Source organism: Haliaeetus leucocephalus, unplaced genomic scaffold, assembly GCF_000737465.1.
Source record: "Haliaeetus leucocephalus isolate CR32 unplaced genomic scaffold, Haliaeetus_leucocephalus-4.0 Scaffold206, whole genome shotgun sequence".
Classification (NCBI taxonomy): domain Eukaryota; kingdom Metazoa; phylum Chordata; class Aves; order Accipitriformes; family Accipitridae; genus Haliaeetus; species Haliaeetus leucocephalus.
The window spans coordinates 12,608,898-12,630,537 of NW_010972642.1; the positions used below are offsets into that span (position 1 = coordinate 12,608,898).

The following is a 21,640-nucleotide window of genomic DNA, read 5'->3' on the forward strand; positions in this document are numbered from 1 at the left end:
GCTGGGGTGGGAAGCACCAGTTAAAAAAAACAAACAAAAAAAAGGTCTCCTTTGGATGCAGAGAAAGGAAAGCATCCTTATTTCAAAACAACTATATAGCAGTTCTATAAAGTGCCTGTTTGAGGAAAGACATCAACAGATGCTTTCCTTGTGCAAAATAGACATTTTTCAGCTCACATCTTTGGAATATATATACTACCCAGAGTTTGTGTTCATGCATTATCTGCAATTTCAGTAATTTCAATAAAACTTCTAATCTGCACCACCAAAATTATTTTGCTTGATGCAAACTGTCCACCACGCCCAATTCAGCTTTTGGGGCTTGAGCTAAAAAAATGTCATCCGAAAACTCTGGTTTTCATTTTCTCATTCCTTCATTTTTCTTTTAACTCATTTGCCTATTGTGCGTGTTTACTTTTGACTGTAAAAGTCCATTACTGAAGGCTATATGAAATATCTTCTCTTCTAGGGAACAGCAAAACCACATTACATACCACTGTAAGACACTTAAAATTTTAATAAGCAGCATTTAGGATCAGTCTAAAGCCTGACAGAGATCTGCCTCCACTTTGAAATGCAAAATGCAGGACCTCTTGAAATGGCTTTATTATTAGAGAGTGGATATTTAAAGTGTTTTGAAACTTAAAAAGAAAGGTGCCTAGAAATTAACAAAAGGAAGCTGAAGTGGCCCAAGGTACTGTCACTTTCAGTTTTAGGCTCAGGTCCACCGACAGCCAAGCACAGACATTACAAGAACAGAAACTGCATGGACAGGAGAAAAAGCCCATCAGCCTGAGCCTGCCAGCTCTGTAATCACTGCAATGCAGCAGAGCCACACCAACATTACAGCGGTTAGTTCAGGTACAGATAAGGCTCTAGCTATGGCAGCAAGGAAAGTTAAGATGCATACACCATCCTTCTCAGTCTCACCGTAAACTGGCTACTAACTGTGTATCACTGAATTACTAATACTGGATTTAAGCTTTTCAGTGCCAAGATCCACTACAGGCTCCAGCTGGAGCACTGAAGAGGGCCAGAACAGAGAGTACACGTCTGTCTTTGTAAACCACAAGGCTGCAGATCGAAATTTCCAATGAACAAAACCAACCACCCCAGAACACCACCGGTCCTTCCCCTTAAATGTGCCCTCCCTCCCAGCCCACTGCTATTTTGGCAGTCCATCATCTCTTCCGTGTGTAAGAGGAGTTTTTATATCTCTGAGCAGGAGAGGAGAAAATAGGTACAACACTCATGAGAACAAGTATGAATTACACCTAAATCAAGAGAACAGATTTAAGCGACTTCAATAAAATACATGTACATTCAAAAAAGAAAAAAAGATAATATTTGCACATTTTAAAAGGAAGCTGCCAAGTGTTTATTTGATCTGAACTGTCTCTTGTAGGAAAGGTATTCTGAATGTACCAGTACACAGCTGGTCTGACCAGCCAGGAAGTTCATGCTGCAAAGGAGTCCTTCTTGGATAAAACGTGTAATCAGGCTCATAGTTCAACAGACAACTCAATGATGCCATGTAGATATCCGCAAATCTAGAGAGACGTCTTAAGAAATAAGTTGGATTCTCATCAGTTCTGAATAAGCTTCCAAACTGTGCATTGAAGAAATTCCTGTTCATCTCCCTGTCCCCCCAAAAAAGAAAACAAAGAGAATGAACATACCTGCACACATCTCTCTCCCAGCTAGCACCCAGAACCTGAAGCAAGCAGTTCCTGCAATCTGTTTTATGCATTATTCTCTTACCATTGCACTTCAAAACACTTAAATGCACCACATAAGAAATGTTTGCACCTCTTGCACTTATGTAGCCCAGATCTAGCAATCACAGTAACGAACAAAAGAGCTTCACACTTCTCCCACTACCACCAGTGATAAGTTGCTTCTGACTTCAGAAACATGGTATCTCAAGCTTTCCTTTCTAGAGTTTGTGAAAGACAGCTTCTGGCTTCATCTAAATCCTAATGACATCCACTTCTCCCAAAGATAAAAGACTTTAAAAAAAAAAACAAACCCACAAAGCTTTGGCTTAATGTACACAAAAAGTTTAAACGCATCTTGGAATTAACTTCTGTTATTAGTTACTGCCAAGTATCATTCCTATTTCATTTACTTCCACATTTCTGGGGAAGGCTGCCGGTGGTACAGCTGTCGGCCTTGCCAACTACACGCTTCACACACCCTGCATTTAGGCATTGCTCCTTCACGATAACAGATTTTTAGGAGTTTTAGCCCTATTACTTATCTTTGTGATGAGTCCACTGCTAGTCTAGTGCAGAGCCCAGTTTCTGCATATTCTAAAATGTATTGTATGTAATTTGAAAAAATCATCTAAAAAAAACTGAAGTGACCTAAGTCTTGATACAGAAACACATTTTTAAATCATGCAGAAGTAAAGCTGTGTAATCAATAGCAACAGTGACAGCTGAACATAAAGGGACAGGAGAACTGAGACGAGAAGGAAAAGTATTTGATATGATGTTACCCTTTCATACAGAAAACTAACATCTGTTCCAAAGAAGGGGAACAGGGAAAAGGGGTTCATATGCATGAAGGGTCAGAAGAGACAAGTAGAATATTGCTTTACACAGACAATTGTAGAAGGTCTGGAACTACCAGGGAATATACATCAGGGATGGAGAGAAATTCTGAAGAAATCTGTGGAAGACATCACATAAAACACTTGGCTACCATGAAGCATACTGCAAATTCTTCGTCTCCCGTGTCTTACCTCATTTCCTTTCTTTCCTTCTTCCATTCTTCTAAAATCATTTGTGAATCAGGATCACGGTGAACCTGGAATGTAAAGTATGGATAACAGGTAACTAAGGATGCACTTGTAAATGAGCCTTTCCATTAATAAACCCTTACCAGCTAACAGGACAAGAGCAATGCTTCAGGAGATCAGTATACAGAAGTTATCCACATGCATTTTAAAAAAATGAAAGCAGGAATCAATCCAGGCTGACCAGTGGAAGAAGGGGACAAGATTTTGAGAAAACTTTTATTAACTAGCCACACAAATAATTGCATTTATTTATCTACAGTCAAACTGGTGAACTTTAATGAGACATAAAGCACTCGCAACGTCAATGCCCAGCATTTAGAAACTTGGCTGGATCCCTTCTGCTATACAGAGCTGATTACACACACACAGAACAAACCTGCATGTGTTCCAGTAATCCTGTCAAGGTTTGCAGCCAGGTCATGGTTTGAATGTACTTCTCTGTGTTCATGATTTTAATCTCTGATCGTAACTCTGGAATAATTGCACCAGTGCGCCAGCCGTGCTTCAGGGTCAAATCCTATTTACCAAGAATTACAAAATATAAGTATTAGTCTTAAAAGGAACTACTTAAAGGAACTGAAGAATTTGACCACTGTTTATCCCAAAGGGGCACTAATTTAATTGCTTCTTATGTATAAGCAGAAACATTAAACAGTGGGACTTAACTGTGCCAATAGGCAATAGAATTTGATTTCAGAGTAAGCTTCAAATCCCACATTGTTAAAAAGAGGGAGACAAAGAACACATAAGCACTTGCAAATAAGCACTAATTCGTTAGGTTTAAAATAAAGAGTAGGAAATTCCTCTTGTTCATGAGACCTCTGCTGCTGTGAGAAGTATCTGGAGAAAACCATGTGTTGGGTTTGTGGTATTTACCCATACACTCAACTGACAGAAGGGTTGTATCGGGACCCCCAGCTATTCAAGCTCCTCTTGACAGGTACAGGACAAGGCAGCTGCCACCTGTGCTCTCTCCTCCATTGTGCCAGAGAAGGAGAGAGCTGCATCCTCCTTCCTTTAGCCCTCAGCCTTCTGAAGCACCCAAACTTACTTTTCTTTTTAAAAGCAGATCAGGGCAAAAACGTTAACATCCGCTGCTGCTGAACCATGTTACCACAGCTTGGCAGTGGAAAGTCATACCCAGGCATTCATATACAATCAACTACAAAAGAGTTAAGTGGTGGCCACTTACTCTAAAGTAACAGTTAACAGTACATTTGTTCATAAGGTAGTAAGAAAGTGCCTGGACAGCGGGGCTACAAACCATAGCAAGATCTCAGGAAGAAAGAAAGTTTACCGTTAGTGACAGGAAGTTCGCCTCCTGCATTCAAAACAGAAGTTCATTCAGCTCTTATTACACTCCGTAGTAAATGTCATCCAAACCAGCCATATCCTGTACGTTTGGATATCTGTGTTTACTCTCTGTTACATCTGACACAATCAGTATCTGGATCAGTATTATGAACTCACACATTCCTGAGTGTAGTTTGTAAATAAGTTAAATGCTACAAGTCAGGTGGAAAAATATTGTTGGCCTTTTACGGCACCAATTTTCTTCACTGCAAGAAAAGCAATATGGCTTAACTACCAACTCAAACTTTGTTGTATTTAGAAATCTCAAATGAAAGTATGTTATATTGAACAACTGGGGAGGAAGACAGGGAAACTAACAAAAAGCCTCTCCTTTTATCCTATTTTGTGGAAGTAAACTACTTACTGCCAAGTCACTGTAAATGTGATCACCAAAGTAGAGAACCTTAGAGCCCCTCCAGCCAGTAAGCTTCAGGAATTCATACAAGTTACCCTGTGGAAACAATGACACATACATTGTAGTGGCATGCAACTTGCACCTTCATGGGCATAAAAAAGGAATTTAGTACATTGCTAAAAATATTTTCATATCAAGAATCTTGTCCTCTGTTTATGTATCATGAATCCCAAATTTTACAGACGATTTCAGTAATACTGTCACTTCAAGAGGCAAGTAAACTTCAGACATACAATACCAACAGTGAATTTGTACTGCTTCAATCACTAAAATAACTCTCTTAAAGAATATATCTACCTTTTAGAAACCTTCATGATATCTAAAGAAGCTTGGGATTCTAGGAAATAGGTATTAAATTTGAACTGAAAGAGTTTATTGAAAGCGTACCTGTTTGTAAATCTGACCCTTCTGCAGCTTGTGAATTTTGTCCCAAAGCAACACTCCCCTTTCATTCACCTTCCGAAAAGGTCTAGAATAGAATTATATACAATTGTTACATTACTGTAGAAATTCTGTCACTTTTTAGGAGAAGATTAAAATTTTAGTATTAAAAATATTCATCTTTCAAAAGGAAAACATGCTCTCTAGCATCTGAACATTTTGTAACAGACAGAAAAAGCAAAGCTCCAAAACTTTCACTTTAGGCAGTGAAATACAATGGATCTATCCAGTATGCTTATGACATTTATAATGGCATTTGAGAACAACTTTTGAGAACTAAGGCAGGGATCCCAGAGAGAGTCAGAATTGTCTGCCATTAAGGAGAGAAGAGAACACAAAAAAAGTGAAGATGTGTAAAAATCTTGTCCAATACCTGATTTTGTACAACTGAAGAAGGGGGCAAGAGGACTGGGGGCAAGACATACAGCAAAGTTCTTCTTAAAATTAAATGAAAACAAGTAAAGGGAAAAAAAATCCCACCATCCTCTATCTCACTTTCAAATCTTAAGTACACATAAAGGAATAGGTCTTTTTCAAGCATAAGAGTAGTGTATACGCATTACAAATGTGTTTACTTAATTGAACTAGTCCAAATACTCCAGTTTGTCAGCCAGTCTGCCCTCTAAATATCATGTGTGACTAACAAAAAAAAAAAAAAAAAACAAAACAACAAACCAACAAAAAAACAGAAGCAATGAAAGAGATTTCCAGATAAGGGGCTGATTCTGAAAGGCACCAAAATTTCTCAGGTTTATTAGGAAAGGAACACACTTCACCAGCTTACAAGCTAAGATGTTAAAAACAGCTTCTGTGACCCTAACTCAGTCCAGTAGACCTGTATCATCTACTGGAACTTTCTCAGCTAAGAAATGGTAAATATCTGGACTTCAGCATTGGGTGTTGCTGCCTTCTGTAATGACCTTAAACAGGATTTCAGCAAATATGATTTCATTTTACATTGCATCTAAATTAAAATATTCCATACCATGCTCTATAGCCTTATATGGAATAAGCTGCTTGAATCATTCTTTACTAACTAAATACCCACCTTCGCTTATCATTGAAAAAGTTTGGCTTATCAGCCTGTACAATGACCACATCAAAGAGATCCCTCCAGTCCTTGCCGACTATGAACTTCATGCCTTTGTCCCTAAAAAGGACAGAGGGATATTAACAGTGAAGCGTAACAGAAGTGCAGTTATCTGTTCAATAATGTAATGAATTACATTCAAGAACCTCATCCTCCCCATCCTTTAAAAACATATAGTTGAACAGCAAACAACTGTTCACTTACACAAAGCTGCTGGGACTGTTTGTGATGAGAAACATCTTCTTGCCATGATCAGCCAGCTTTGCTAACACCGCACGAGTTTGTTCGGCATAGCAGATGTATTTCTCTGTGAGTATTGGGGAAAATACAGTATTAATTGAAAAAGTTTTCCATCAGCATTTTCACTGCGTTCAACCAAGGGCTCAGAACATAAGGTTATACTTAACAAAGGCACCTCAGACAAGTGGAAATAACTCTTTCAAGCTTTAAAATTTAGAATTTGTAATCTTAAACAAGGAAGCCAGAAAGATCATTATACTACCAGTGAAAAAAGCTTTGATAGATGATCTCATTAGTACTTACCAATATCTGCTTCAATTGCTCTGTACATTATTCCTTTGATGTGGACATCCCTGATTGAATCCTGTCAGGAAAGCAACAGAGCACTAAAGAACTGAAAAATCTTTTCAAGTATAAAAACCACGCTCACTGCACAGCAGTAGTAATTCGTTTTTAAAACAAATCCTTTCTCTGAATTACACTTTCAACTTTACAGAAAAGCCATGTGATGTTCATTATATATATGTCACCACTAGACAAAGAGTAAGCCCGTCCTCCGAGAAACTAACTTCATGCTTTTGGGAAGTAAAAAACTGTATAGCACAGGAGCTGTTTTACATAACAACTGTGAAAGGGAGCTCAGAAGGGTGAAGCAGGGTGAAAGCCCTCTGCAGAAGCAGAGTCATCGCAGATTTCCAATGACCTTTAGAGCAGAATGCATTCCCTTCCTCTTGCAAAACAAAACAAAACAAAACAAAAACCCACAAAACAAAAGCTTTTAAGTGAGACAGATTTTAGATTATGATCACTCACAAATGCCCTGGTCATTTAAAAAAAGAAATTTATGAACAGATGAAAGAAGCTAAATGCTTAAGCAAAGTACTCATAAGGTGCTCTGAAAGCATTTGGCAGCTCTCCTGAGCCAGCTCTGCACCAGACAGCTTTGTTTAGGACAGTGGTACTGCCATTTTGGTACTTACATGGGGCATGTCCTAAAAATCCTCAAAAAAATGCCACTATAGGGCTTCCAAAATGTTGGTAATGCTGACCAGTACAGAAGTTTCTACAAACACTTCAGCAGAAACCACAAGAACTAGCCTTCTGACTCTATGTAACCATAGGCAGAAGACAAAATTACTCTAGAGGTCAAAAGTTTCTTAAAACCCAGCTAATCTGCTTGGGAAAGTGAGAAATTCAACATTCAGGTGCATCACATATGCTGCACATACACTACACAAGTTTAATACATGTCAACAAAGGGCCAGGAAAAGGTTTTGGATGGAAAGTCTGTGCAGACAAATACCATCAACTTGGGCATGACCTCTTGTGTTCTTTAATAACCATGACATAAAATCGTCTCCACTGCAGGATACATCCTGAGGAATCAAGAGGGTCAAATCACTCTAGTAATTATTACTAGATTTTTTTGGAGGAGGAAGAGAGGACAACAGGCAAAATAGATATGCCAAAAGCAAGAGAGAGCAAATGATCATATACTAGCAAAGATACATTGCCAGTACAACTGAAAGCTCCTAACTGGAATTCCCTATAGCCTCTTACGATTCCTGATAGTGAGAAAAGTATGTGTTTAATAACAATCAAAAGAAGCTTTACTGACATACAAGAGCTTCTTCACTTTTCCCCATCCACCCCTCAAACCTACAAAAAGAGCAACAACCCTAGAATGTCAGATTTAAGACAAATTTCAAACTATTCAATGTTTCTTTTCCAAGGTCTGCCTTCATTTTACTTACGTTTTTATGGTTGGATGGCAATAATTACTCTATACAAAACCTAAAAGTTGAGGTATTTCACTGGAGCTGACACAACAGGTTGAAGCTTCCTGAAGTGTTCAGAGAGAAGACACACAAATGTAGAGGTTTACCTAAATCTTCAAAGCTAGTACCTTGACATCTTTGTACAGATGAACAGGCTCATAGTCTATGTTGTTTTTCAGAAAATATTCATTCACACAAGAAAGGAGTGTCATTTCTGGCAAGGAAAATATATCCATGAATTGCTTCATTGTATTTCCATGTGAGCTCTACAGGGGTGGGAAGAAAAAAGAAGAAAAAAAGGTCAGGCATTTCTCAGATTAGAACATTTCCAGTATAAACACTTCAGCTTAGCTGCAGATACTCAGTTTTGTCATCACTGTTTGCACTGCTTTAGATGCTTTTCAAACTAACAGACTTTCGATAAAATAACTCCAACAAAAGTGTTGGATTAAGAATACTCAATACTCTTAATAGCAGTATTTTCATTCATAAACAAATAAAAGACAGCGCTCAGCTAAAAGTCAAGAGAAGGACTTAGGCCTTCACTGGAAGTTTGCACTTATATAAATAAGAGGCACTGGGTATTGTGATGGGGGTGGAGGATTTGTTATTTGGGTTTGGTTGGGTTTTTTTTAATAAGTGGAATACTAATTAGGACTGCAAAACAATTTACCTCCTTGAAAAGAAATAATAAAAAGTTGTAAGAATCTACAGTATCTAATGCAGTAACAGAGAAAAAGATTTCTAGTCTGCAAAAGCTGTAACTATAGTTAAGTTTCACAAAAGTAGAGAATCTCATCATACAAGAGCAAATACAAACCAAATACTTTTCAAGAAGAAAAGAAGTAAAGCAACCAGCACAAGCCAGCACACTGGTCAAGATGAAAAACACAGAATGGTTGAGGTTGCAAGGGACCTCTGGAGGTCACCTTGTCCAACCCCCCTGCTCAAGCATGGCCACCTAGAGCCAGCTGCCCAGGACCTTGTCCAGATGGCTTCTGAATCTCCAAGGATGGAGACCCCACAACCTCCCTGGGCAACCAACCCGTGCCAGTGCTCAGTCACCCTCACAGTAAAGGTAGCGTTTCCTGATGTTCAGAGGAAACCTCTTGTATTTCAGTTTGTGCCCATGGCCTCTTGTCCTGTCACGGTCCTTTCCAAGATCAAAGAAAGCATAGACTTGCAGAGACCAAGGCATCCCACAGGGAATGCCATGGCGATATTCAGAACTGCTGCAGAGACCAGATTTGGAAATTCTAAGTTCAGCTCCTTAAAATAAGAACAAGTGCAAGAACAACAAAATGCTCCACAGCACAATGAAGGGTCTTTCACGTCAATGTGGAATTAACATCCATAAGTAAAAGAAGTAAAATAAACTTGGTTTTTACTAAAAAGACAGCACCATTCTTCATTTAGGAAAGAGGAAGGAACCTACCAGCAAGATCAACCTTCCCCAAAAAGTCACATCCGAAACTTAAAAGTTTTATCTGCTATCATTCATCTTTTGTCAAATCCTCTTACTTATCACTCTGCCAGCTTGTATGCAAGAGATGCCTCCATACATTTACTTGTTGCTACATCAGCAAAGCCATTAGACCACCAGGAAGAAGTACATAGCCAGGGTAAGGCACCAGATATGGTTCATTTCCCAGCCTTTATCAGATTTGCTGTGCAACACTGAGCAAGTCACTTGATTTTCCTATGTTCTGCTTCTCTGTCTGTATGACTGGGCAAGGGAACAGTGAAAGAAGAAACTACAGCAAGTAGGAGAAAAAAAAAGATATTTGTCACTTTAGAGGGCAAAATCCACATCTAGCACTAAGTCAATCATGTATTGAGAAAATGTAACTAGTAAGAACAAGAACAAAATGCAAACATCGCTACCCCAAAAAATTTTTTTAAAGAGCAGTTTGTGGTTTTACCTTTCCATAAAAGTCACTCATTTGTTCTAAAGGGACATGGGAACCATCATACATTGCAATGACTTCTTCATCTGGGACAACACTGAGGCCTCTGGAAAACAACATTAGCTTTAATTCAAAAGTCAGATTAAAATTTTCAAGAATTACCAAATGAAAGTCCGACAGATTAACACTTAGATCCAGAACTTATTAAAATACTGATAATGTCATAGGAGCACTTTAGTCTGTAAGTTAAACCAGCATTTTTCCTTACAGAACAAGTAACATTTAACAGGCTGACGCACACAAAACACATTCCAATTTTAAGCGCTTTTTACTTTCTTATGGGAAAAGAGCTAATTAGTCTCCATTGAAACTATGCCTCAAGGGTTTGTAAGAAGTAGTTAGAGCTTCCAGTTTCTTAACACAAAGTAATTCCTCACTCTGCCTTTGTTTCATACAGCACTGATGATGTGATAGCGTTTAAACCAGATTATTCTGCAGCATGACCTTGAAGATTCAAGGGAAAGAAAAACATACACAACCTTTAACTAAATAAGAATTTCTTTTAAACTGTATCAACAGTTCAGTTTCCCAAAATTTAAGATTACTTGAAGGATTATTGACAAGTAATTAAAATATAAAAATATAACAACAAATGGGGAAGTAGGAGACATCATCTCTCTGCAGAGTTTCTTTCTATGAAGAGATTAAAGGCTTTGGTTTGGTTTTGAATGTTTAAAGTATCAAGCATCTTGCACTAAAGCATCTAAAACACTGCAGGCATGCAAACATCCTCAGCAGAGGACACAGAAGTGTTGAGGTTTTGCTTAAGGTTAAAGAACACAAATGAAAACCAGATCATCTGGTCCCTTTTTCCAAGCCTACTTATGGTGTTTTGCAGCCTTTTAAGACAGACAGTGATTTCAGTGCCTCCTTTTCTTGGTCTCACCCAGAAGTGTTGTGAGGCATTAAAAAGTAAATAAATAAATTAATAAGCCTAGTACTTTCAGTGTTTAACATCCACACCAGCTTTGCAGTGGAAGGGCATGATACATGAACTTCCTCAGGGCTGCTATGGTAGCAGAGTCCCGTGTTAACTAGCTCCTTTACTGCACTTCTCAATGCTACATCAACTTGTACATAGCTCTGTGCTACTGCTGGTAGGACTCCAGCATTCAAGTTCATGTTGTGCACAAACAGGGCAGATAGTACTTTAGTTTTGTAACATACAGAGTCCCACATCACCCACTCCACAGCAGTAAACACAAAGAAATGCAACCAAAATATTAAACATATACCAAGTAATAGGATCAGAATTGAGAAGGACTGCCTCATCCTCTAGTCTGCAGACAACTATGCCAAGTGGTATTTGAATACTGCTAAATAAAATGCTTGGGGATCAGGAGCTACTTAAGCACAAATCAAGAGAGGAAAATAGACATACATGAAATGCAGAGGGGAAGAGACAACTGTGTAGGCAAAGCTGCAGATTAGTTTTACCAGAAGACTCATAGTCGTGACACAGTTCACAGTCCAGCTGTATAACTACAAAGTTTATTTCATTCCACTGACAGCATGGACAGATGGCACCTACAGCAGTGCTCCCACCGCTGCTCTTGGAGACACACATTGTTAGAGGGATACCAGAACTGCTTACACCTCTCAATGCAAATGAGGCTGTACGCCTGGGCCAGTCCTGCTACCTTCAGCTGTATAATTGACTTACACGCACATGGAACACGCAGGAGGCTAAAACCCAAGAACTAAGATATGCAGCAACTGACAGCAAAACTCAGTGCTGGCATAGAAGAGAAAGGTAATATTTTAAACAAAATTAAGAGAAAGTACTGAGTGAAATGGTAGCTTTCACTCTCACTATCACACAGACTCACAAGTACCAAGATGTGTGGCCTAGCAGTCTGTCCAGAATTACTCTGAGTGACACAGGAGAACAAGGGACACCAGCTCTTCAACAAATCTCAACACCTCTCGAGTTTTCTTGACTGGTCATCATGTTCTGGCTTTGGATGTGTCTTTTGTACTAGGAGTTGACAGGAACTGTGATCTCCTGCCTCTTCATTCTGTCCCACTCTGAGTCATAAGGCAACGCTGCTGATGGACTCACCACTCATTCATCTTCTTGTCTAGGTAACTATACAGTTCCAGTCATACCACTGTTCTTCCCAACATCATCTCTCAAAGCCTTCAGCCTCTTTTTTGCTCCCCCATCCCCATACAGGTGTTTGCAGAAACAGCATGCAGATGTGATGATATCCTGATGACCAACCGATCCAGGTACCACCAACGCATGCCATCCTTTTGTCCCTTCTATCAACATTTCTTCTGGTGCTCTCACACATACACGTTTCCATTCATACCATTCTTAATATTTCTACTACATACCTCTACAGATAAATGTAGTTTGATTACTTCACCTAGCCTTTAATCTAGCAAACTAGCATTTTTCACAGTGAAAAATGTAAAAATGTGACAGCCTTTTTAAATGAATCTTACATTCAGTGACCTTCACACTGAGTTCTCTGGTTCCCTCCTAGCCCTGCATAAACAATTCCTTCAAAAACCACAGGAACAGGTTTTGTCAGTTTAAACACACAAGAATTATTCCACATCAGCATGTATAAAACACTCAAATAGATGGTATAAAGTTTCACTCAGACTCTGATGATACATACAGAACACATTGTTTTGGCAGCTTTAGATAGCTACTATGTTGACAGCATAAGCTGGACCATGCCACCTTGTTTCCTCTTTCATTTTCCTTCCCTTATTCTCCTCTCTCCCAAAGGGCATCTCAGACATAACTCATAAAATAGCAGATCAACGACTACAGCTGAATCATCTACCCATCTGCCTGACTGGCAAACAAAAAGAAGTAACAAGCACGTTATTATCATTTCATACTACCATATACAGTCCCCCATAGTAAATCAATTCAAGGTTACATTATCTTTTGGCCCCAAAAGAAAACTTTTTGTCCAATGACGTTAAGAAAGGTGCTCAGGCTTCTTGTTTAATATAAGATCTGGTACCAAGTGTGGTGTTCATGTCAGTCAAATGAGTACTGCTTCATTACAGCAAACTAAGCCATACTAAAAACTCTCCAGTCAAAGATCACATACAGTATGTCTAGGTCATGTAATGAAGCACAGCACAGAGATTGCCAATTTTACATCAATTCAGTAAACTGAAAAAGCGTCAGGCTGTGCGGGCACAAAGCAGTTGTGCTCCATTCTGTAAGTATGATGTGGTTGATGTGTCCAAATTTAAAAGCTCTGTGCAAACACAACAAGACCTCTCCAGTGTCTCTACAACCACACCGAAGTCATGCTAACAGGCACTCTGTGACAATTATTTACACAGAAAGCAACTGCAGAGAAGTCATCGGCATATTTTTAGATGTCTTTCAGCCAATTTAACAGCCGGAAACAAAGTGAGTCAGCACTATGTGACCAACCAGCTTGCCAACTTCCCCAGCTCTGAACTGGGGAATCAGCTGTACTCTATCAGTCAGTAAACGTGTGTGCATGTCTGTGTGTACACACAGAGGTGCAAAGAAACCCCTTTCCAGTAAGACTGCAACGTTCATTCATGTCTGTGCTTGTCAGGGCACTGTTCCTGATAAGAACCTAAGATGTACACTAATAAATGCAACTAAGAGATTAAAAAAATAAGAGTATACATTTTTATTATAAATAGGAAATAATTTTACCCACCTGTAAACTGTTCCCAGCTGAATGTAATGAAAAGCATCAATCTTCATTAATAATGCCTTGCGGGGGGGGAGGAAAAAAATCAGTTTTTATCATGTCAACTATTTGACATGAAATTATAAAAATCAAAGCAATTTTATCTATAACCTTTCTGTCTCAAGAATGCTTGAGCACCTTCAGTTCAACTTCCTTCATAGCTTCCAAAATACTTTTATTAATGAATTTTACCTAGGGCTTGCCAAATCACCAAGGAAACACTGTCCAGTGACCTGAGCTAAGTCATGAAGAAATAACTTTTCCTACTAGCAGATGCCTCCTTAGGTTTATTCTGTTGCACTCTATGTTGTCTTTCCCCATCCACCATGAAAACAGAACACCCAAAACATTTTCTACTTAAGAGCTATTAAAAAAAAAAAAAAAAACCACCCACACAAGCTTGCTATGAAAGAGAAAAATATGAAACAAAATCCTTATATATCAAGACAGAGTGAAAAGTTGGAAGACTTAAAAGCCCTATTTATTTTCTTTGGCTAGGTTCTCAGCACTACATAACTCATCACAAAGTTATTTATACATACCCGGTGCACATCATAATGAAGTCCTCGGATTGCAAAATTGGGATCATAATCATATTTTCTTATTTCTGCAGGATACTAAGAAAAGAGAGCAATGATTTGATTTTAAATTCATAATAAATAAAAAATTGCTTCTGTAGAATTTTAGAAGCCTAAGTTTTCTATGCTTCTCATTTTCACTAGTCATTAAGAGGCTTGTTGATAGGTTGGTGATATTTGCAGGAACATATGTAGAGCGCAAGACAAGTCAAACATTTTTCCAGAATTCAAGGTCATTGTTTCAAATCTAAGTGAAGAATGGTACCTAAAGTTGGACATCCAGGTACTCTGTAGTGATCACCTTTGAACATTAGCCTCTTGTTCAAAAAGTTATTTTGATACATGCACCTTTGAAAAACAAACAAAATTTTATTAACTTCCTAAAATTTAATAGCTGAGTTACCTTGCATTGTGAAGTCTCCCCATGAAACAGACTATACAAACAGTTTCCAACTCAACCTTCTAGCTAGAAACCCAAGAACATGCCCTAATTTACAGAGATACCTGAAATTTACTGTTCACTTCTATTGAAAGAAAAAACAATACATCATCATCAATATTAACAGGAGCAAAAAAAAATCTTTGGCAAGAAATAGAAGCACAGCTGTCTGTTTTGACTCCCTCAGTGTGGATCATACTCCTGATTTTAGACTGCTGAGTTTGAAATGTAGACCCCAGAGGTGTTTAAAGATATGGTGCACTGCAAATAAACACAAATGGGGAGGAAGGAAGAAGAGAATTCACAATGGCTAATGTTACCTGGAGAAGCCAGGCTCCCCTAACAGGGACTTTCCCTGAGGTACAGTGTGTCATAAAGATCAGATCCTGAAAGCAAGTTGGGCACTAAACCATCATGGCGAGTTGCCTCAGGAGAACACCACAGTGACCCAATCATGTTTACCCTGGACAGCATTTGTAACACGTTGTTTAGAGATGCACATAAATTCAATGTCTGTGTCATTTACTCTTTCCTCAGACTCTTTACACATAGCACAGGTACCTCACACCACCTATTAGAGAGTTTTCTAACATTTTTTCAGTACAAGCCCATTTTCAGTCAACTGTAATTTTGTCCTGCTTTAAGCACAGGTTAGCCATGAAAAAAATGTTATGTGTGTGCCTTGGGCTAAGGAGTTTGTTCGTTTGTTTTTAAAAGGTAAAATGCTTCAGTCATTTCTGACAAGGCCTGAGAAAACTATCGTTCCTTTGATTAACCAACTGAAAGGCAATCCTTCATTTCCCTCCCACAGGCTACAGCAGTCGTAGAACTTGACAAATGTATCTCGGGCACATTCTCCACCTTCTCTACAACAATCTCCATACATACGTGGCTAATTTACAAGCCTTCGGGGAAAAAAAGTAGATTATACAGCTTCAACAGAGGCTCTAGCTACGTTTACAAAAAATGAATAGCAATTTCTCCACAAAGTTTTTCTCTATGCTGAGGAGGACTTGCTCTGCAACTGCTTGTAGATCATGCCTGTACTGAGCACAGGCATCTACAGTTAAAGAAAACAGTCCTTTCTCCTAACTTCTGAACTATCATCCCTACTACCACTTTCAGAAAATGTGGGGGATGCTACTGATCTGAATGAGGAACAGCATCAGAAGCCTACAGACGGGTTGGGAAGATGTGTAGATTTGGCCAGGGAACATGGAAGCAGAAGAAAGAAGGGAAAACATCAGGGTAAGATATGGAATGTGATCAATTAGAAACTACAATGTTTTGGACATGCCCCAAAGCAGCCACATCAAGCATGAACACGGAAATTAATTTCTGACTTTTTCAAATTTCTGCATACTTGACTTTCCTACTTTACTTTATTCTACTAGAAGGCTGTCTCTTTGCATGCATGTCAGTACATATGAGAAAAAGATTGAGCCTACCTTGGCACATAAATCAAAGCCTCCTTACAAGCCAAACAGAAAAAAAAAAAAGAAAAAAAAAGATAAAAATTGCACTGTTTGCTTACCCCTCTACTATCTTGGTAGGAATACATATATCTGGACTGAAACAGCAGTCCAGATAAGGTGGCATAAGGCCTGTACATTAGGAAAGAAATAAAACCAAGAGGAAGAGTTTACATTCAACACCTGCTGCCACCTCCAAGATTAGCATTAAATTGATGTTTATTCTCTTGGACACACTTCAAAATTCCTTGCTCCCCACACTGTATTTTGCAATTTTTCATGAATTACGTTACACTGCCATGACCAAAACTGGCCACCTTTTAGGTTGACTGTGACAGTCATAATGGGCAATACTATCTAGAATTTTTTTCTAATGTTAAAGGCAAGAAAAACATTAACAGTATAAGCAGCTACAGAGATAGCATTAATGAAAACTCTTGTCCCTCAATAAATTTCAATGGGAGATGATATATTTCCACAAGCTGTCTCAAAAACTAATTACAGATTCATTTACTAGAACTCAAGAGAGTTTGAGACAAACCGGAAAGTTATTACTACCTGAATTCATTCAAATAGTAAAGGCAGAGCAACACTGGAATTTTTGTCTACAAGAATTAGTCTTGACTCCTACAGTAACACTGTTTTTTGCAAGAACCACGTAGCTTTAATCCTACAGAAATTGCTACCAAGACCTGCCAAAATCTTAGGGGGATCAAGTTGTGTATGCTTGTAGTGCCCATGAAGTTTTGTTCTTCTTCCAGGGATATTTATAGATGTTTATATATAGCTCCTAACCTTTAGACTCAAATACAAAAGTAGAACACCATCACCCATTCAGATTTAGGTTGTATAAAATATACAAGCAGTTTTATTAAGTAAGTTACTCTGTGGACTTTTTGTCTATTTTCCTGCAAGTCCTACAGTTCAATAAACTTTGCCTCTTTCAGTCCACGTTTTCTCCAGTCTTTTTCCCTGTAATGCCTTTAGTTTCCCAAGTCACCCATCTCTCCCCTGCTTCCCAACACACAGTAACTTCTCCCATCCCCAAACTATGCACCAACCAGCTCCAAGCTGCTTGGATGTCAACAGGTCACCGATGCAAACACAGTGCTTGGTGAGGCAACAGGCCAATGTCCCCTCTTCGTGGACTACTGAGCTGAAAACTTACTTGGGTATCTCTTGTATCCAGCCTCTGATTACAGCATCACTGTACACGCTGCCCCTTCAGCTAACTCAGCTGAAACACCAGGCACGTACAGCGCACCTTGCAAGTACACAGTGCAATCAAAGGCCTCCTAAGAAGTCAGGCTAAAAATATTTCATATGGAAGTTAATCACTGCACTCACAGCAGCGCCTAAAACAGAGTAATGGTAACTTTTAAGCTTATTTATTAGGGTGACTCCAATAATTGACAATCAGGAAAAAAACAAAACCCACACCACTACATTAAAAAAATAAAACAAACAAAACTCTATTCCTTAACAGTCATCAGATTGCACTCTGCTCAAAACTGCAGCTGAGAATAAACCAGGACTTCTGTGGTTCATATGTAGCTGTTGTACAAAATGTCTTATAAGGGAACCAAGCTAGGACTGAGGCATGAAAAGATGAGCTATGCCCTTCTTAGTTAGAAATTATTGATTATACGCTTTATTCCTAAGTTTATTGTTATTCCATTAATTTTACTTACCCGATGCTCATTAATAAGAAGATCTCGAGCAGCATTGAAGATCAGCGTGTGCAGATGTTTAGAATAAAAGACCAATGTGTAGTCATAATCAAAACCATAAATTTCAATGTCTGACAGGCTCAATTCATTGTTTGAAAAAATAGCATCTGGATTCAGCATGTTACTCATAATTGAAGGAACCAACTCTGGGAACAGGGGAGAGAAAAAAAAAAAGTTATACCAGCCTTATAGTTTCATTTAAATAAATACATAGAAATCCATTAGCAATTTCTAAATATAGATAAATGATGACGGAAACTATCAAACTAATTCATACCAATGAGGTAATCTTTAATATGATGCTATTGAAAATGCTGTCCCTAACTTGTCTTGGTGACCCATAGTTTTTATCTGAAGCACACTTTTCTCTGTACAGTTCAAGTAAGAGAGAAGATACGTTTTGGCATCTTGCTCATCAGAGCGCCCTAGACTCGATATATATAATTTTTTTGCTAACTCCATTAAGACACATATTACTGCTTTTGAAAATGAGCTTTGGAGTTGGAGGATTATTATTATTATAGGAGCCTTGCCTTCTCCTCCCTTTATTTGGTCCAGCTCCTGCCCCAGAAGCAGAACTGACGTTGTTTTAATCTGACATTGCTTTAATTTCTTTTGCTTCACCATTTCAAGGTTACCACATTACTCAGTTTCAACTCAGTAAGTAAACTTTATGCGATTGCCATACCTTCCAAACAACAGTTACATACACATCGCTATGCTTATTAACCTTCTAGCAAATCAGGAAACCAAAAATATTCTGCTTATTCTCCACACACATGTACCTACCGTGTGTAAATCACTTCCATTTTTAAGGGTATGTTTCTTTTGATATTTGTCTGAAAAGTATACTGGGAAGTTAAGACCACTTACATAGAGCTGTAATATATTTAGTAACTTTAGGACCAACACCAACCTAAGTATTAAGGATGTTTGTATTTCTTGTTTAGAAAACTTTAAGGAGCAACATTAGGAGGCTAAATGCTACCCTCCTGGAAGCATAAAACATGAGCATGTTTTCCTTCCTTCCCTTCCCATACATGATCTTTATCCCTACTAGTGGAAAAAAGGGGAGTTTTCATCTTAACTCTGTGCTTGGAAGGGTGAGTTTAAAGGGACTATGCTTTGTTTGGTTACTTTCTACGTAAAAGTCTAGAAGGAATCAGTCAAGCTTATCTCAGCATCTTCAGCTCTGAGGACAGATAGACTATGTGCTCCACCATGGGAGGAAACCATCTCAACAGGGCAGGTAGGGGTGGGGATTCCAGATCTGTTAGAAAGATAGCGCTCCGTTTTGAAAACTGGCCAACTCATAGAAAGGGAAATAACATTTGTAAAAGCAATGCCTTAGACTGCTGCACAGCTGACAGGCAGATACAATAAGAAACTTCTACAAATGCCCAATAACAGACAGTAACCTGAAACCATTCAACTTCATCAGATGCAGATATCCAAGTCTTTTAATTTTTAAGAGAGAGAAATAACAGCAATTTCATAGAGTTTAATTCCAAGTTTCAAATAAAGTCCAGCATCTCTTTCACCAAAAAAGATCCCAGGAGTTCCCCATGCTTAATCTGACATGAAGAGCTGTATCTTTCATTTCAGGGGATTTAACAAAATAAGCCTCAATCAAAACATGAGCTCCTACTATCTCCAGTCACTGCTTATACTCATACAGGAGACAAATGTTATTTTCAGTTGAGGTAACAAATAATCAAATGCAATCTGACATGCTGCTATTAAGGCAAATACTCTTACTCCATAAAAAGGGCCATGAATCATTTAATTAACTTGAAGTCATAACCACAGTTTTGAGTGAACTTCCAAAATCACGTTACAACACCCATTTCTGTATTATAGTTAAAGTTTTTTTTCAGACTTCAATTGTGCAGCCTGGTGAGTCAACACTTGTTTTAAAAATAAAGATATTTTTATATAACAATATTTCAGATTAAAAAAAAAAAACTTGACTAGCGCCTGTCTGTTTTCAGACAGTATAAACAGTTTGTAGCTCTTAGATGTTCTGGCTGGCAGACAGCATCCCAAGTGCTATAAACCTTGGGTCAAAAATCAGGACAGCTTTGTCATCCTAACACTGTAACTAAGTGAAACGTCACATACTTGAAGCCATTGGGTGACTTCGGCTGTAATAAAACATTCTGAATTATTCTAGAAGCACTTGCCTCGTCTTTCGCCAACCCACACCCACTGACTGACTTACTGTCTCTTAACATTACCCTACTCTCTAACCTCAGCTCTTAAGTATTTTCTGGGTGTGGTTTATTATAAGAAAAAGTTAATTCCAAAAACAGGAAAAGAAAAAAAGATTCAAAATAAAAGGCATTTACTCTCTTCCTCCTAACCCTCATCCCACCCTCCAAAGTCCATAACATTCTTCTGAGATCTGTAACATGGCTTCTTATTTCACTCGTGAAACGTTGCCACTATTTTATGTTTGCAAACACTACGTTTGTTGCCAGCACAGTCAAGCCCCAGTTCATCCTCAAGACTATGAAGTGCAGGCTGATACACTACATATATACACTTTTTTTTTTTTTAAGGGCAAAACATGCAAGACTACAGCATTACCCATTGCAACTACAGGACAAGCTTGCCCACCTGACATTGCAGAACACACGCTGCCCCTTTCTCTTTCGGCTCTCTGAAAACATCACATAGTCAAGCACCTTGGTAATACTCTTCCCATCGGAGCAAGGGCAGAAGCAAGCAAGCTCCAAGCAAGTATTTGGCCCTTAACTTTTTGCCTTGGTGGGCTGAAGAACAGAGCTTCCCAGAGACACGCATGTATCATTAGCATTTTACCCTGGCTTCAACACTTCACGGTATTTTAGTGGAACCACAGACAAAACGAAAAGAGTCATCCGAGACCTCACAGCATTTCAACTTTCTGGAAGAGCAGCCTGTTGCGGAAAGCCCCTCAAACAGACGACCCATCTCCTGATTTTTGTTTTTACGTTTGCTTTTCTCCACACCCCACACATCCCCAACGCCAGCCACCTCGAGCCACGCCGTAGGAAAGCCGTCTCCCCCGAGACACCTGGGGGCAGCTACAGCCCCGCTGGGTCAGACGGCGGGTGGTCTGGCGGGCTGGGCCCCTTCTTCAGAGCAGGGCAACAAGAAGGGGCAGCCGCCCCCAGCAGCGCCTGTCCGCCGGGTGCCCGGCCCTCAGGACCCACCGAGGCGACGGCCTTACCCAGTTTGACACTGGCAGAGCACTGGGGACCACCACAAGGGAGAGCGCTTCCTCACCGGAGCCGCGACGACCGCGCGGGCGGTCGGACCCACGGCAGCTCACCACGGGGAGACCCCCCGCCCCGGAGGACCCCCCAGAACCCCTCACGCTGCCGCAAGGGCTCCCACAGCGTTCGCCGCTCCTCCTCTCCGAGCCGCCAACACGCGTTTGTTCGCTTCAGGACCGGCGGCACGCCGACCTGAGGTAGCAAGAGGAGGAGGAGGAGGAGGATGGCTGGCGCGGCGGGGGGAGCCGTTACCGCTGCCGCCCGCGGGCCCCGCCGCTCACCCTTGGTGACTCTCTTGGCCTCCTTGTAGCGCGACCACAGGTAACCCTTCATGTCGGGCGGCGGCGCCTGCCGCCTCTCCTGCGGGGCC

The 21,640-nt window shown here is 39.6% G+C and overlaps 1 protein-coding gene across 1 annotated transcript; it reads right to left on the reverse strand.

Moving 5' to 3' along the window:
• Positions 1-1,378: 1,378 nt before the first annotated feature.
• On the reverse strand, positions 1,379-21,624 carry NT5DC3 (5'-nucleotidase domain containing 3). The gene is made up of 14 exons (XM_010566307.1): positions 21,552-21,624; positions 17,972-18,156; positions 14,334-14,408; positions 13,759-13,814; positions 10,043-10,133; positions 8,249-8,386; positions 6,646-6,706; positions 6,307-6,409; positions 6,061-6,162; positions 4,959-5,040; positions 4,521-4,607; positions 3,180-3,320; positions 2,747-2,811; positions 1,379-1,640 (listed from the first exon to the last, which is right to left on the reverse strand). The coding sequence occupies exons 1-14, from the start codon at positions 21,601-21,603 to the stop codon at positions 1,379-1,381; spliced, it is 1,500 nt and encodes a 499-aa protein (XP_010564609.1). The 5' UTR covers positions 21,604-21,624.
• Positions 21,625-21,640: the final 16 nt, after the last annotated feature.

Bases quoted from the DNA above. Each gene is read 5' to 3' on its own strand.
- NT5DC3 (XM_010566307.1), bottom strand. From the start codon at position 21,603: ATGAAGGGTTACCTGTGGTCGCGCTACAAGGAGGCCAAGAGAGTCACC. The intron at 8,387-10,042 runs GTAAAACCACAA...CCACCCCTGTAG, and splicing joins TGAGTGACTTTTATGGAAAG to AGCTCACATGGAAATACAAT. The intron at 3,321-4,520 runs GTAAGTAGTTTA...CTTGGTAAATAG, and splicing joins ACATTTACAGTGACTTGGCA to GATTTGACCCTGAAGCACGG.